Raw genomic sequence first — 15047 nt, forward strand, 5'->3', positions numbered from 1 at the left:
CAACATGGTAGAATAAAACAGGGTACAGACAACAGTACAAAGGGCAAGGAGGTAGACAACACATCACACAAAGCAGCCACAACTGTCAGTAAGAGTGTCCATGATTGAGTCTTTGAGATAAATCATTGTTTGGACAAAATGTTGCAAAGAACATCCTTGTCTATTTATATTCCAGTATCTATAGGGCTCTAACACACAAACCCCATCAGGCTACTATGTATGGTTCTGAGCTGTGGAGTTCAATGATAGTCTGGTTATCAGACATATATTAAAATTACTGACTTTATGCCCTCATTGCCTTGGTAAAGTAAAACACTGTGCTTACTAATGGACTCCTTTGTGCCTTGATCATGTAAATCTCAATGAGATGTCAGATTGCTTTGGGGATTGTGCACATGGCTCAATATGCGTCCCTTAAAATGTTCTAATGAATCAAGTTCAAATAACAGTTGTGGTGCATAGACCACTTGCTGTCAGTGCCTTTTCCCAATTTGTAGTGGGTCTTGAAAGAAGCAGAATAATCTGCATAAGATTTCACTGCTCTAATGACAATACCCAAGTGAAGAAATATGAGAAAGTACATTTCTCTGGGGGAATATAAGTGTCCTTGAGTTGGGATTTGGACTGAGAGCCAGTGTAATTCTGTGAATAGCTTTCCTCAATTATAATAGTCACATAAGAGAAGGGTCACATCAAGTGGGAGGTTGACATTATTCCTCTGGATATAGTCTCACTGGGCATAGACATCAGTTCCGTTGTCAAGTTTTGATTGATAGTTACCATTGTCAATTAAGTGAAATAAGCATGAATTGAAATTTGAACGAATAATCTAACGAAGATGCTGTGAGTCAAGAAGCAGGTGAAACGTTTAATAAAACAAACATGAAACGAGATTAGTGGCATGAATACCGACTGAGGAACAAACATAAGGGAGGGACCGATAAGAGGTGTGAATCATAATGATCAACATGTGCGTGTAATGAAGAATCCCAGGACCGGTGGTTAGTATTCCGGCAAAGTCAAATGCCAGAGGAGCAGAAGTGACAGTAGCCCCCCGACGCGCGGCTCCTGCTGCAGGACGACGCCGACCAAGAGGACAACCCTGAGGAGCAGATCGGTCTGGACGGCGAAGGTGGAAATCACGGCTGATGTTGGGATCCAGAAAGTCCTCCACCGGAACCCTACATACCCCTCCCAGTCCACCAGGTACTGGAGCTGACCCCCACGACACCAGGAGTCCAGTAGGGCTCTGACAGCATATGTCAGACTCCCCTCGATGTCCGGGGGGGGGGGGCAGCAACAGCTAGAGGACCAGGAACCACCGGCCTGAGGAAACATAAAAAGCGGGTGAGATTCGATAGTGACTGGGAAGCTGTAACCAAAACATCACCTCATTGACCCTCCAGAGAACCTTGAACAGCCCCGCAAACCAGGGGCTCAGTTTCTTGCAGGGCAGGTGGAGTGGGAGGTTCCTGGTATAAAGCCAGACGTGATCCCCAGGATGGAACACAGGAAGAGCGTCATGCCACACTTCTACACGCCGAAACCACTCATCAACCGCAGGAGCGTTGGTCTGGCTCAGGGTCCACGGAGCCAGGGCTGGCTGATACCTCAAAACACACTGGAAGGGGGTCAACCCAGTGGAGAAGTGACGTAGTGTATTCTGGGAGTACTCTGCCCATGGAAGGAAATGTGCCCACTCACCCTGCCGGTCCTGACAGTCACTGTTCAGGAAACTCCTGAGCTCCTGGTTCAGCCTCTACCTGCCCGTTTGTCTGAAGCCGGTAACCCGGAAGTGAGGCTGACCGTGACCCCGAACGTCTCCCTAAAGGCCCTCCATACTCGTGATGTGAATTCGGGGCCACGGTCAGAGACGATGTCCTCCAGAAGGCCATAATGTCACAAGAGTGCCTCAGCGACCTAGAGAGCAGTGGGGAGACCAGGAAGAGGGATTAAAAACAGGATTTAGACACTACCACCAAAATGGTGGTGAAAGCATCAGAGGAAGGGAGATCGGTTACAAAGTCAATGGATAGATGTGACCATGGTCGCTGAGGCACGGGAAGGGTGAAGGACTTTGCCCTGCTGGAGCGTTCCGGGGGGGGATTTTGTTTGAGCACATATGAAACAGGAGTTGACGTAGCGAGTGACATCCCACGCTCAAGTGGGCCACCAGTATTTCCCAGAGATGAAATGGATAGTGCGAGAAATACCTGGATGTCCAGCGACGACAGCTGTGTGCCCAGGTCAGCAGCCAATCCCTTATCCCTGTGGGAACGTAGATGCGTTCAGGAGGACAGTTAGTGGGTGCGGGCTCCTTCTCCAATGCCTGGCGGATGTCTGCATCTACGTCCCAAACCACAAGAGCTACGACTAGGGAGGATGGGATTATAGGTGCACTCCGGACAGGACCCTCTCCCCCGAATCGTAGAGCCGAGACAGGGCATCAGCCTTGGTGTTCTTTGAACCTGGGCGATAAGTCAGCGTGAAGTCAAACATTGAAGAACAGGGCCCACCTCGCTCAGATTCAGCCTCATCGCTGTCCGTATGTACTCCAGGTTCCAATGGTCGGTGAGAATGACGAATGGAGGGTGCCAAGGAACCAGCCAGTGTCTCCAATTCTCTAATGACAACTTCACCGCCAGGAGCTCCCGATCAGAACCCGACATCGGAATTCCTCTGCAGGGGACAGTTTTAGAGAGAGAAAAAAAGCACAGGGGGAACAAATTCAGTGGAATACCCGGTCGTTGAGACAGAACTGCCCCCACGCCAACCTCTGAAGCGTTCACCACCACAAATTATCTTGTGGAATCTGGATGTTTGAGCAGTGGGTGGAGGTGTAACGTTCCTTGAGACAGAAGGCCTCGTCGGCTGCTGGGCTCCACACCAACATACAGGGCCCTCCCTTAAGGAGAGGAGTGGCGACAGAGCTGACGTTCCTGATGAAGAGGCGGTAGAAGTTGGTAAACCGCAAAAACCGTTGTAACCCCTTTATGGTGGTTGGGACTGGCCATGACATGACTGCATCTACCTTCTGGTCTTCCATCCTCACACCCTGATTTGGTAACCTAAGGATACCGACCTCTGGTGGAAGTGGAACTTCTCAGGCTTGACAAACAGATGGTTAGCCAGGATGCATTCCAGGACGGATCGAACGGGGGTGATGTGATCCTCCAGGTTATCAGAGTAGCTCAAGATGTTATCGATATACCCAACCTGGCATCCGAGCATGTCCCTGAACACTAACGGAGCATTTGCTAAGCCAAAGGGCATCACCAAGTACTCGTAGTGACCAGACATCGTGCTGAATGCTGTCTTCCACTCATCCCCCTCCTGGATGAGATTGTAAGCACTCCGCAGGTCCAGTTTAGTTTTTTTAAATAAAAAGCTGTGATGGCACCAATGGTGCTTGGTGCTGATTTCGTTGAGTCCTCTGTAGTCGATGCAGGGACATAACCCTCCATATTTCTTGGCTATGAAGAAAGAAAAAAAGCTGATGCAGGACAAGTGGACGTGTGAATGAAACCTTGTTGGAACGCCACTTGGATGTAATCCTCCATGGCCTGGGTCTCAGCCACCGACAGAGGGTAGATGCATCTGCACAAAACCTGAAAGCAGGTCGATGGAACAGTCCCAGGGGCAATGAGGAGGAAGACAGTCTTGGAGAATACCTCCCGCAGGTCCTGATATACCTCTGGGATGTTGGACAACCATAGGACTCTCAACCGACATGGAACCACAAAGGACAGGGAAGCAGGTCCGCCGGCATTCAGGCGACCAGTCTGTAATTCTCATCCTCGACCATGAGATGGTAGGGTTATGGCGTTGAAGCCAAGGGAGGCCGAGGATGATCTTGTGGACTGGTAATGAAAAAGGGGATGTTCTCCTGATGACTGGACTCCACGGTGAGGGTGAGTGGCTGAGTGATGGTTCCAGATCCTAACGGCCGACTGTCCAGGGCTTGAACCAGAAAAGGAGAGGAGAGCGGGTATGAATTGATGTTAAAGGAGGCAAGGTTTTGGTCAATAAAGTTCCCCCGCGGCACCAGAATCCACTAACGCTGTAGACACCGTACATGAAGGACAGTCAGTGTGATGGACACCAAAAAGAGCCTAGTAGACATTGATGGAACTCACTCATGTCCCAGGGGGTGGAAGATCATGCGACTGTCCCTCTGATCTTGTGACTTCCAGATTTGGACATGCCGAACACCTCTGGAGCTTGTGCCCTCCGTGTCCACAGTACAGACAGAACCCCAGCTGTATCCATTTGCGGCTATAGCTGGGGGAGACGAGTGACCCCCTACCTCCATGGATTCAGGCTCTGATCCCGAGTGTTCACTGAGGGAGGGAAGAGATGTGTACCGGCGCTCCCGAAGTAGGTTATCCAGATGGATGGCCATCGCAATGAGTGCGTCCAAGGTGAGGTTGTCGTCGCGACAAGCCAATTACGTCTAGGACCTCTTCACACAAACCTTTTCTAAGCGCCGGCTCATTCCATCCACTTAATGCCACTACTGTCCGAAAGGTGAGCACATACTCAGCAGCCGTCTGGTTCCCCTGCCGTAATTGCAGTAGCCACTCACCTTCCTCTGCCCTCCAGGGGATGATCAAAAATACATTTAAAAACAGAGCCATGAACCCCTCATAAGAATCAAGCTCCTCCTCTCGCCCAGACGGCCGTAGCCCATTCCAACATCCTACCAGTGGCAACCTTAGACCTCTCAGTGGTAGGAGCTCCCATCTGATGCCTAAAATAGAGGGAGCACTGTACTAGGAAGCCATGGCATTTGGATGGTGTACTGTCATGTTTATCGGGGAGGGATAAACGGGCGTCGCTGACCTGAGTGGGGGTCACTGATGTGCTGGGTCGACTGGCTGAAGAGTATCCTCCACTGGATGAAGGCGACGCCTCTCGGGTGTGTTTGAGACGTTGCATACCACGAAGAACCTCCATAGCCGATCCCAGTTGTGCCAGCTGGTCATGGTGTTGACGTAGAAGATAACCCTGTTCATCGACCATCTGAGAGATATTTGAATTTCCTGCTGCTTCCCTATTTTGAGTCGGTATTCTGTAACAAAGACGCTGTGAGTCGAGAAGCAGGTGAAACATTTAGTAACCCATGAACCGAGATAACATCACAGTGGGGAAAAAGCATGAACACAGGAACAATACCAACTGAGGAACAAATGTAAGGTAATGAGGAAGGTAATGGAGTCCAGGTGTGAATCATAATGATCAACAGGTGCGTGTAATGAAGAATGCCAGGTGTGCGTATTGATGTATCCCAGGACAGGTGGTTAGTATTCCGGCGACATCCAACGCCAGAGGCGAGGAGCAAGAGTAGACGTGACAGTAAAATAGTCGATATCAGTATAAACATTCGTAATGCTTTTTTCAGCACTGTTCTTCTGTATAAAGGGTACAGATGTGAATAACAATATATGGCATCTAATTTACATGAGAAAATGAATGGCTCTTATATCTTAATGAATCCCCTCCTACAAATGGCCTTGTTTTTTTACATCTTCTGACTCAATTTGAAAGAAACTATGCCATGTTAAAATCACGTGATAGCTTTAGAGTGCCTGTAAACTCATATTTATGCACTTTGTCCTGTTATTAATCTACTATTTTAACAAGCTAAACTGCATCATAAAGCAAAAAAAAATTCACGCATGATTCCTCCATCGTCACCTACCTAGCACAAATCCTACATTATGCTGTGTTGTTGGGGGATACTCCCAAAATAGAATTTCCATTGAAAGCATATTGCTCAAGTACAAGTGAGGTGAGAGCAGTTGCGAATTACTAATTTCTGTTGTGGTTATATTACTGCTATCATGCTGCACATTGTACCATTTAACACTTGACAGTGCCATTTGCTTTACAACGTTTTGAATGCATGTGACAAACTTGGGGTTGATTAATGAAACAGTCAAGTGTAAACGTGTTTTAAATATATTTCTGAAGTTCTCTTTCATAGTTTGTGTGATCATGGGACACCACAATCATTATGAATGACAGTTTTCATCCAAAGTGTATCAGTGAGGGTGTTTCATCGTCACCCTGGAGATCTCATACCAGTGTGCATCTGTCAGAGTGCTTTTATACATAATGGCAGAGCCCTGTTATCATGTGGCGGTAGGGAGACTGTCAGACAGACAGAGAGCATAGTGCTGCTTGTTTCCCATCACATATATCCTAGTGATAATGAAAGTTAGTAGTGGACCATCTACTATCCCCACCTCCACCCTTCAGCCTCCATTCCAACTTGTAGTAGTCAGCCTACTATCTCTCCTCAGCATCTGTTATGTGTCACCATCCACTTGTGGAAGCACTCAGATTGATGCAGCCCACGCAAAACAATCGAAGTCCACCCACTCACACAAAAAACAACACTGCACATCTTTCCCTATCTTGCAGGAGCAGATACACAAAACATCCTGTACACACACACACACACACACACACACACACACACACACACACACACACACACACACACACGGAAAAACCTACGTGTACACGGACACACACACACTCTTTCCGTAACAGCTACTCATTTAAAGTATTCACCCTATCCATATTTGAGCTGTACAGATAGACTCCCATAAAACAATGTGAAAATAGGAATTCATTCTACTTCAAATCCCTATTTCTTAATGGGAATTCAAATTATTATTGAAAAGAGACGGAAAATTAACCAAACTATAGCACATAAGAGATTAGGGAAAACTTGCAGAGGGGTTTAAGAAGATAAACCTGGTTGTTTTGCTTCGATGCCAGAACCATTTGACCTTCTGCAGGGATGAGCCACCCTCTTTTCTGTGAACTTCCTGAATATTCTAATCCTGTTAGTCCTGCTGTTCTGAGGAGGCACATGAGGTAATTCAGAAGTTCAGTTGTCCAATATGGGATGATTGCCGCAGTGCAACACATTAACTCTGCCTGGATCACACTACTTACAATGTACATCAAAGTCAGATTTATCAAAGCATCCAATCATATTGTCTCTGCACTATTAAAAAAATCACATTTGAGATAATATTCTGACTAATTATGTTTCCTGTGTCATTTTGATTATATTATGAAAGGGTGCTTGAATTCTGATTGAATGTGTCAAAAAAAACCTAAAGCATCCTTATCCTGCCCCATGTATTATTGACTCAATGTAGGCTAATGATCTCCTACCTGACTTGAACCCTGGTTTATGAGTAATTCATCTTCACTGGGGTAGAAGTTTAGTTGCAATGTAAAACCCACAAGCACAGAGCAGCCTCTCTAACAGAGAGAAACGGTCATAAATCAGCACAGAAAATCTAAAAAATAATGAGGACACTTATCACCATGCTTCAGGTAACCAATGGCAAACCAAAATGTGCATCAGCCCCACTCTCCTGTGGCTCAAAATAGAAAATGGATGTGCTGAGTGATTACAGAAAGGCACAAATTGGCCCCATACTTTTAGCTTCAGACTGGTACAATGCCCCGTCTCTGAAGCATAGCGGTGCCTATCTACATCTCAACACATACATCTCCTTTTCATCCTTTAATGTGCCTAAAAAATGTATGTAGCATGAGATCATGATGGTGTTTTTTAATGGCCAATATGTATTTGCATTGCTTTTAAAATTTCACGGCAGCTTGTGTCTTCATTTGTTCTTGATGATTCATGCTTATTCACTTCAACAGCTTGATTCATTTTGCAGACATTAGACAATAATGGAATATTATTTGTCTGGGCACAATCTTTAAATGTAAAGATATATTCACTCTATCAACTTGTCACATTTAGAAGAGCTAAGGAATGACTACAAATAAGCCTTCTGGTAATAACCAAAACATGTATTCCAACAAAATGTGTTACATCTTTTTCATACAATGTGAAGTATATTCTGTAGAACCAAATTAAATAGCCTTGTATTGGGTTGGGGCGTAATGAAAATCTTATTCTCCGACTGATATTTCTCACGAGGGCCCTTGGATAAATAAAATAACATTTCTGCCTCAGCCACTAATATGTGAGCTATCTGTACAGTATCAATGTTTGAACAGCGAAGTCCAGCTGCTATGGAGGACCATCAGAGGGGCCGCTTCCACAGCAGGTAGGCTAGTAGTGTCAGCTAAACATGGACATATCCCTCTGTGGAAGGAGGACGGCCTGGAATACGCCTTTGATATATGCGCTTGTCACTGTCCTAATGACGAATCCATCTGTGCGGAGTCCAGCGCAGGGCTTGGAGGAGATGGTCTCATCTTTCAGCTATTTAGGTTAATGTCCTCGCGCTCTTCCTCCCAAATCCACTCCCCCATGTAGCTCATCTCTGCCAGCGCTCAGGTGGTCTTCACCTGATTCCGCCTGTAGAGGAATTGAGCGACGATGGAGCCATTGCTCATATAACTAGGCCACAACAGAATAATCCTAGTGTAAATGAGTGTTTCAATACAATGTCGACTACATTACACAACAAAACAATGGCATACATGGACACCAACTCTAAAATGTGTTGAAAAGTCCTTTGAATGTGTATATTTCTCCTAATGACCAAGGAAGAATAATTTGCCTCTTGGTTGATCTTTTTACTTGCGTCAGAGCCACGTATTTGATTGGGGCACGTGACTATCACCTAACGTGCCACAGGTGTGGTAGTGGTATTTATTGTTGTGCATACCACGGCTTGGTAAGTTGATTTTATCATGTAAATTCACCTGAAAGAATTTTGAAGAGCATGCCCTTGGGTGTTTTCTTTTTTAGGTTTCACAAAGGAAGTGACAAACAATATGACCGACAATGTTGGCAACACTCAATTTGTCTGAGTCCGAGGACACCAATCTAACCAGCACAGATACGCAAATGCTTCTAGAACGGCACAGGCCCATTAAAATTGGCATAATATCAGTTTTAGGAGCGATGATCACGTTGGGGAATATTGCAGTTATTATGGTGATTTCTTCATCGGTGTCCGGCTGGTCAAGGAACTCTCGATACTTTTTACTCTCACTCACCGGTGCTGATTCGGCGTTTGGACTGATCATCACGCCCTTGAATCTGTGCGTCAGTCTTGCGAAAGACTACAGTGAAGGCCCAGACTTCCTCTGTCACATTGTCGCTTTCTTCAACGCGACGATCTATTCGACTTGCATGTACACACTAGCTACAATAAGTCTCGAAAGATACATAGCAGTGTTTTACCCACTGAAGTACTCATCACTGATGACAAGGAGAAGAACGCTGCTTCTGATCGCGTTTGCATGGTGTTTTCCTCCATTTTTACTTGTGCCCATATCTTTTCCTAACGGGATAATTGAGGTCCACTTTTCTACAGCGTCACTGGTTTGCAATCCATCGTACTCTACTAACGTTGTGTACTCTCTAACGTTGACGTGCCTCATCTTCTTTCCTTGTTCAATCATCATGACTTGCGCAAACCTGCGCCTTTGGTTTGCTGCAAAGAGACAGCGGGTAAAGATGCGGGCACAACACCTGGGTCGTCATAACAGACCCGACGTAGCCTCCAGGGTGCTTGTCCCTGTGATGACCGTGTACTACACATGTTGGACGCCGTGCATGGCGGCAATTATCTATAATGGTGAGTAGGCCTATAGAAGGAACCAGTTGGTTTACATTTAGGGGCTGAAGGAACTTTAACTTGTAGATGGAACATCTAAAATTCAGACAAGGTGCATGTTTTTTCCAAAGTCACTCGCCACCGTTCTAAATGATCTCAGGAAAATGACCGTAACAAATGCAGGCTACAAGGCTGTAAAGTGGAAAAGCCAATGTGCTGGGTGTAAGATGACCTAGGTAGGCTGATGAATCAGACTGATATGGGCAGCTTCTGGTATACGGCCTGAAACTAAGCAGTCTAAACGGGAACGTTTCCTTACAATCAAGAATCTTGAATAAAATTACATTTTACACTACTGGTTGTCAGTATAGTTGGTTATTCAAATTAGCCCCAGGAAAGTGTTATTTACCCGACTTTTTAGAGCGCTGGTATTGCTGCTGAAATATCTATCACCTGGCACGTGCGGAAGACCATGTAAACACCTGCAAGACTTTGGTCAGTATGCATGCATGCTGAAAACCATGTAAACACCTGCAAGACTTTGGTCAGTATGCATGCATCAAAGTGCAAGTCCTTCAGTCTTGTGCACGTGCCTTGGATCAGGAGCAAACGCATCTTGGTTGTCACATAGTCCCACATTTTGAAGTCTGTTATAATACTGTTCTGTGGATATTTTGTCTCAAATTTCGACCCACTGAAGAACCAATCCCACGGACAATCGGCAGTAAGTTAAAATTGTATTCAACGTTCATGATAGACAAGGGAAGATTGGTTATTTGTAAATGTGTTTGCAAGGCGCCGCATACTAGGTTGTTTGCTTACTCTAACTCAGCTAGGTGAGGTTTTTGCAGAGAAGATCTTAGTCGTGCAATTTTACATATAACTATGTTTGGTGCAATATTTCTCATGTGAAAATAATTGCATCAAAACTAGTTGTCTCTCATTTGAATGACAACACACTTCATTTAAGAATCCTGTCCATAGTTCCCACTCCTGCTAGAAGTAGTACTGTTGTCAATCGCTCTTTGACTGACAATGCTTGTGCATAGTTTTATTTCATAGCCTATGCTGTCCCTTTTATTTGTTTTTCTCTCTCTGTTTTCTTTTCCACCAGCCATCTCGGGCAACAGAGTTCCAGAGTGGATGGAGTTTGTGGTGGTGTGGCTGCCAACCTCCAACGGTTTCCTCAACTGCATCTTCTACTTCTGGATCAACCTCAGCTTCCGTAGAAAGTTCTGCCTGCTCTTCCAGCGGCTGTGTCTCACATTGTGCCCAGATTTGGCCAGGGCCCTGGGCTGCACAGCCAGCTCACAGACTGTAGTCTGGGACAATAACAACACCCTCCAGGAGCGCTGCTCCAGTGTGTCGTCAACCTGCACCCTGATAACCCTGGCCAGTGACACCCCCTTCTGAGGGATTATGCTTCTCATAGACATGGTACTCACTCACATTATTCAATGATACATCTGGTAAGTTTCAACACCAAACACCTGAAGGACATTTAGGAGAGCTGCTTGTATTGAGATCGTGGTATCAAGTGTGGCAAGGAGACATGAGAGTGCTGTCAGGCCATGGTGTAGTGTTTGACAGGGCTTTGAAGCATTTATCTTCCTCACCATCACTATGCAGTTTCAGTTATTTTGAATATTTTTTTTGTTTGTTTTTTTGGAACCCAAACCTAATTCTTTGAAATTTTATTCATACCGAATTGACAGTCTTTGGTCCATGCTGGAATGTTTCTTTTTTTTATAGATGTATTTTTTGTTTTACATTTTACTGTCACACCAAGTGTTGTCAGAATTTCATGCACCAACAGTGAAGACCTCTTAAACCACATTTTTAGTGTTTTTTTTTTTAGTTTGTAAATCCATCTGAATGTAGCCCTCATCCAGCCATGTCTCCCGCCACCTTGTTTGTATTTGCATTATCAGTATTTTACGCGGTGCTACAATTTTATCTGCAGGTTGTCTACAGCCCATCAATATGTTGCACTTAAATGTCAATGTTGAATTAATTGAAATATTTAGCCATCAAACAATAAAATGTATTTGGTGAACTTCACTAGGAAATGTTTACAAGCTCTTTGATGGTCTTCAGGCCGTCTACTCTGTAGACCTATATCTTGTATATCAAAGGCCCGGCGTATACGTAGCAGCCTTGCAAGGTAAACCTTTAAGTCATTGAATTTCATCCCGAGAAAAGTAATTAATCAGCTCCAGTGTATAAAAGTCACCACTACACTCGTGTCTGTCGGCGTTACCCTTTCCCTCCCTTTGACTTAGCTTCTCATATCACCAGGGTCACCTCCCAATTCGTGGTCCCTTTTTTTTAAAGCTGTTAAGACTACTTACGCATAACCATCACTGCTACTGTCCGCCCTACATTGTATCATATTGGGCAGCTCTCTTATACTATTTACAACTTCCTTTAGACATGCTATTATGGTAAATGTTGTCAGTGAAACCTGTTGGTTGTGTACCCATCTCTTTGAGATTCATGACCTGGCATGTATAGTGTTTGGCCGAAATCTGAAAATATAGTCCATATTTATTATGAAACTTGCCAAACTCTATTGGTGCTTTCAAGTGTAAAAATAAGTACTTGGACTTTTACGAATTATGTATGTTTAACTTGTATTTTGTGAATAGTTGAGTGACTTGGCTGTGTACATAACAATTTTATATTGTTTATAAATAAGTGAAAATCCCCCAAAATGTTGTTTGTGATTGGGAAATAAAGCATAATGCCTTTATTGTGTTAATTAGTCATTTAGTGTGGCATGGAAAAGGAGAGGCAGATTTGATAAGCTGCCTACATGGGAATTATGCTCTGCAAGAGGCTTCACTGAATATCACTGTTATTTCCCACACTGTATTTATTCCAATTTGAGGTCAAGTCAGACTCACACAGGTTTCTGTGCCTTGGCTCAGGGGATCCAGTCATAGAATGCGTCAGCCCACCACCTATCTGCTTTAGTTTGAGATGATTGGTCTCTGCTGAGGGAGGAGCTGTTTTTTACATAGTGTATATATCATTTTTTTTCTGCACAAATTTCTGTTTGTTGGCAATGTCCTATTGTACATAAGGACAGCTGGTGACACCTCGAGAGATCTCAGTCCGACAAACTGCTATCAGGTGAACTGTTATTTATTTTTGGTATCTATTTAGTTATAGAGACGTGATACCATCAATGCAATCTGTAAAATAACTCCTAACTTTACTTAAAATGTAACCTTAAAAATGTAGCTAGCTGGCAGGAGCAGATTACATAATCACTAGCATGTCATTCTGGGACAGGGAGCTTTAGCTATAATTATTCCAAGTAGCAATTTAAGACTACAAAAATCTATAGGACAAGTATTGTAAAGCTAATAGTCATCAAGGCAGAACTCACTCATTTAATTAATGCTGACAAATAAGAATTGCCACATTATCCCTGTCAATAGACCTAGTTGGAGTAGGATGCAGAGTACCCTGCCTTTATCCTTGTAGCCTAGTTGTTGTAATTTAAGACTGTCAAGATGTTCATTTCTACAATCCTTTGCTGCTTTGATTTCTTTGATTCAATCTTGTCTCTCACATTTGTCTCCCACAATCTATTCAGCTCTCTCCTGTGTCCTGCTCCCAGAGATCAACTAAGTGCTGCTCAGCTGATTCACTGACCTGTTTGGAGAACCATCCTACTGCAGTTTGAACTATCCCTGCCATCACTATTAAAAATTCAGGCCTCATATGCATTTGTCTGTGGATTTTGTCTTACACTAGACTTTGTATTTTAGAGTTGAGAAGCACCAACTTCAGATACACATGCTTGTTATACTTCTCTTTCTATATCTATTGATTGGAAGGTTACATATTTAGATACCTTTGCTGTTTGTCTCTGTACTCAATAAATGGTGATGTGATGTTCTTTGTTTGAATGTATATGTGTGAAATGTATGTCTCACTCAGTCATAGTTCGTAGTAGAATAATGGATTGGCAAGAATTTAGCACTGAACTTTTAGAAGGTTAGTAGGAAAGTTAGGTTAATCATTTAAACCACAAATCTATTCACATTCACTGAACATTGAGTATTTGAAACTAGTTCTGCAGACTATCATTCTCCATATGTTATATTCCAATGCATTCAACATTATGCAAGCCCTCCATGGTATTGGGTAGGAGTTTACTGGTTCTTATTACAGAACACATTATATACATTTTGCTCAGCTGTTTTTAGAGATTGTACTGTGAGGTATATGTGTAGGATATACCGTGTTGGCTAATATGAATATGCAGCTGTACTATTTAAACCACAATTCTTGCATACGGTGCCTATAGAAAGTCTATATCCCCCTTGGATTTCTTCAAATGTTATTGTTTTACAAAGTAGGATTAAAATTGATTTGTCTTTTTTGGTCAACTATCTACACAAAATACTCTGTCAAAGTGGAAAAATGCAATACATGTTAGAAACTCCTTTGGCAGAGATTATAGCTGTGAGTCTTCTTGGGTAAGTCTCATGAGAGCTTTGCATACCTGTATTGTTTAATATTTGCCCATTATTATTTTGGAAATTCTTTAAGCTCTGTCAAGGTGTTGGGGATCATGGGAAGACAATTTTCTAGTCTTGTCATTAGATTTTAAAGCAGATTTTAAGTCAAAACTGTAACTTGGCCATTCAGGAGGAACAATCACTGTCTTCTTGGTAAGCAACTCCAGTGTAGATTTGGCTTTGTGTTGTAGGTTATTGTCCTGCTGAAAGGTGAATTCCTCTCCCAGTGACCATGTAAAGCAGACTGAAGCAGGTTTTCCTCTAGGGCTTTGCCTTTGCTTAGCTCCATTCCGTTTATTTTCATAATAAAAAAACTCCTCAGTCTTTGTCGATATCAACTATACCCGTACCATGATGCAGCCACCACCATGCTTGAAAATAAGGAGGCAGTTACTCAGTGATGTGTTGTGCTGGATTTGCCTGAAACATTTGCATTTAGGCTAAGAAGTGTATTCCTTTGCTGTGGTTTTTTGCAGTATTACTTTAGTGCCTTGTTGCATACATATACATGTTTTGGAATATTTGTATTCTGTATATTTTTATTCTTCTTTTAACTCTGTCATTTAGGTAATTCTTGTGGAGTCACTACAATGTTGTTGATCCATCCTCTGTTTTCTCCCATCACAGCAATTGAACTCTAGCTGTTTTAAAATCACTAATGGCCTCATGTTGACAGCCCTAAGCAGTTTTCTTCTTGTCATGCCGTCAGTTCAGAACGACGACTGCGTCTTTGATGTGTCTGGGTGGTTAAATACATCACCCACAGCATAATTATTAACTTGACAATGCTTAAAGATAAATTCAATGTCATTTGTTATTGTTATCCATCTACCAATCACAGAGACAGAGGAAGGGGCAGTCATTAAAAAAATCATGTCAACCCATATTATTTCACAAATTTTACTTCTGAACTAATTTAGGCTTGCCTAAACAAAGAGTG

At 43.4% G+C, this 15047-nt stretch overlaps 1 protein-coding gene across 2 annotated transcripts; it reads left to right on the top strand.

The window, feature by feature from the left end:
* Window positions 1-8854: 8854 nt before the first annotated feature.
* zgc:162592 (G-protein coupled receptor) lies at window positions 8855-14303 on the top strand. 2 transcript variants are annotated; one of them, XR_006757510.1, is made up of 3 exons: window positions 8855-9593; window positions 10687-11041; window positions 13177-14303. XR_006757510.1 is itself a non-coding variant. In XM_014126652.2 (2 exons), exons 1-2 carry the CDS (start codon window positions 8858-8860, stop codon window positions 10983-10985), a joined length of 1035 nt encoding a protein of 344 aa, XP_013982127.2. In that variant the 5' UTR covers window positions 8855-8857; the 3' UTR covers window positions 10986-12322. The 2 variants fall into 2 exon arrangements, 1 of the variants encoding a protein (XP_013982127.2); XM_014126652.2 differs by lacking the exon at window positions 13177-14303 and having other exon boundaries at window positions 10687-12322.
* The last annotated feature ends 744 nt before the right edge of the window (window positions 14304-15047 follow it).

The sequence above is a fragment of the Salmo salar genome, chromosome ssa11 (genome assembly GCF_905237065.1).
Source record: "Salmo salar chromosome ssa11, Ssal_v3.1, whole genome shotgun sequence".
In the NCBI taxonomy this organism is placed as follows: domain Eukaryota; kingdom Metazoa; phylum Chordata; class Actinopteri; order Salmoniformes; family Salmonidae; genus Salmo; species Salmo salar.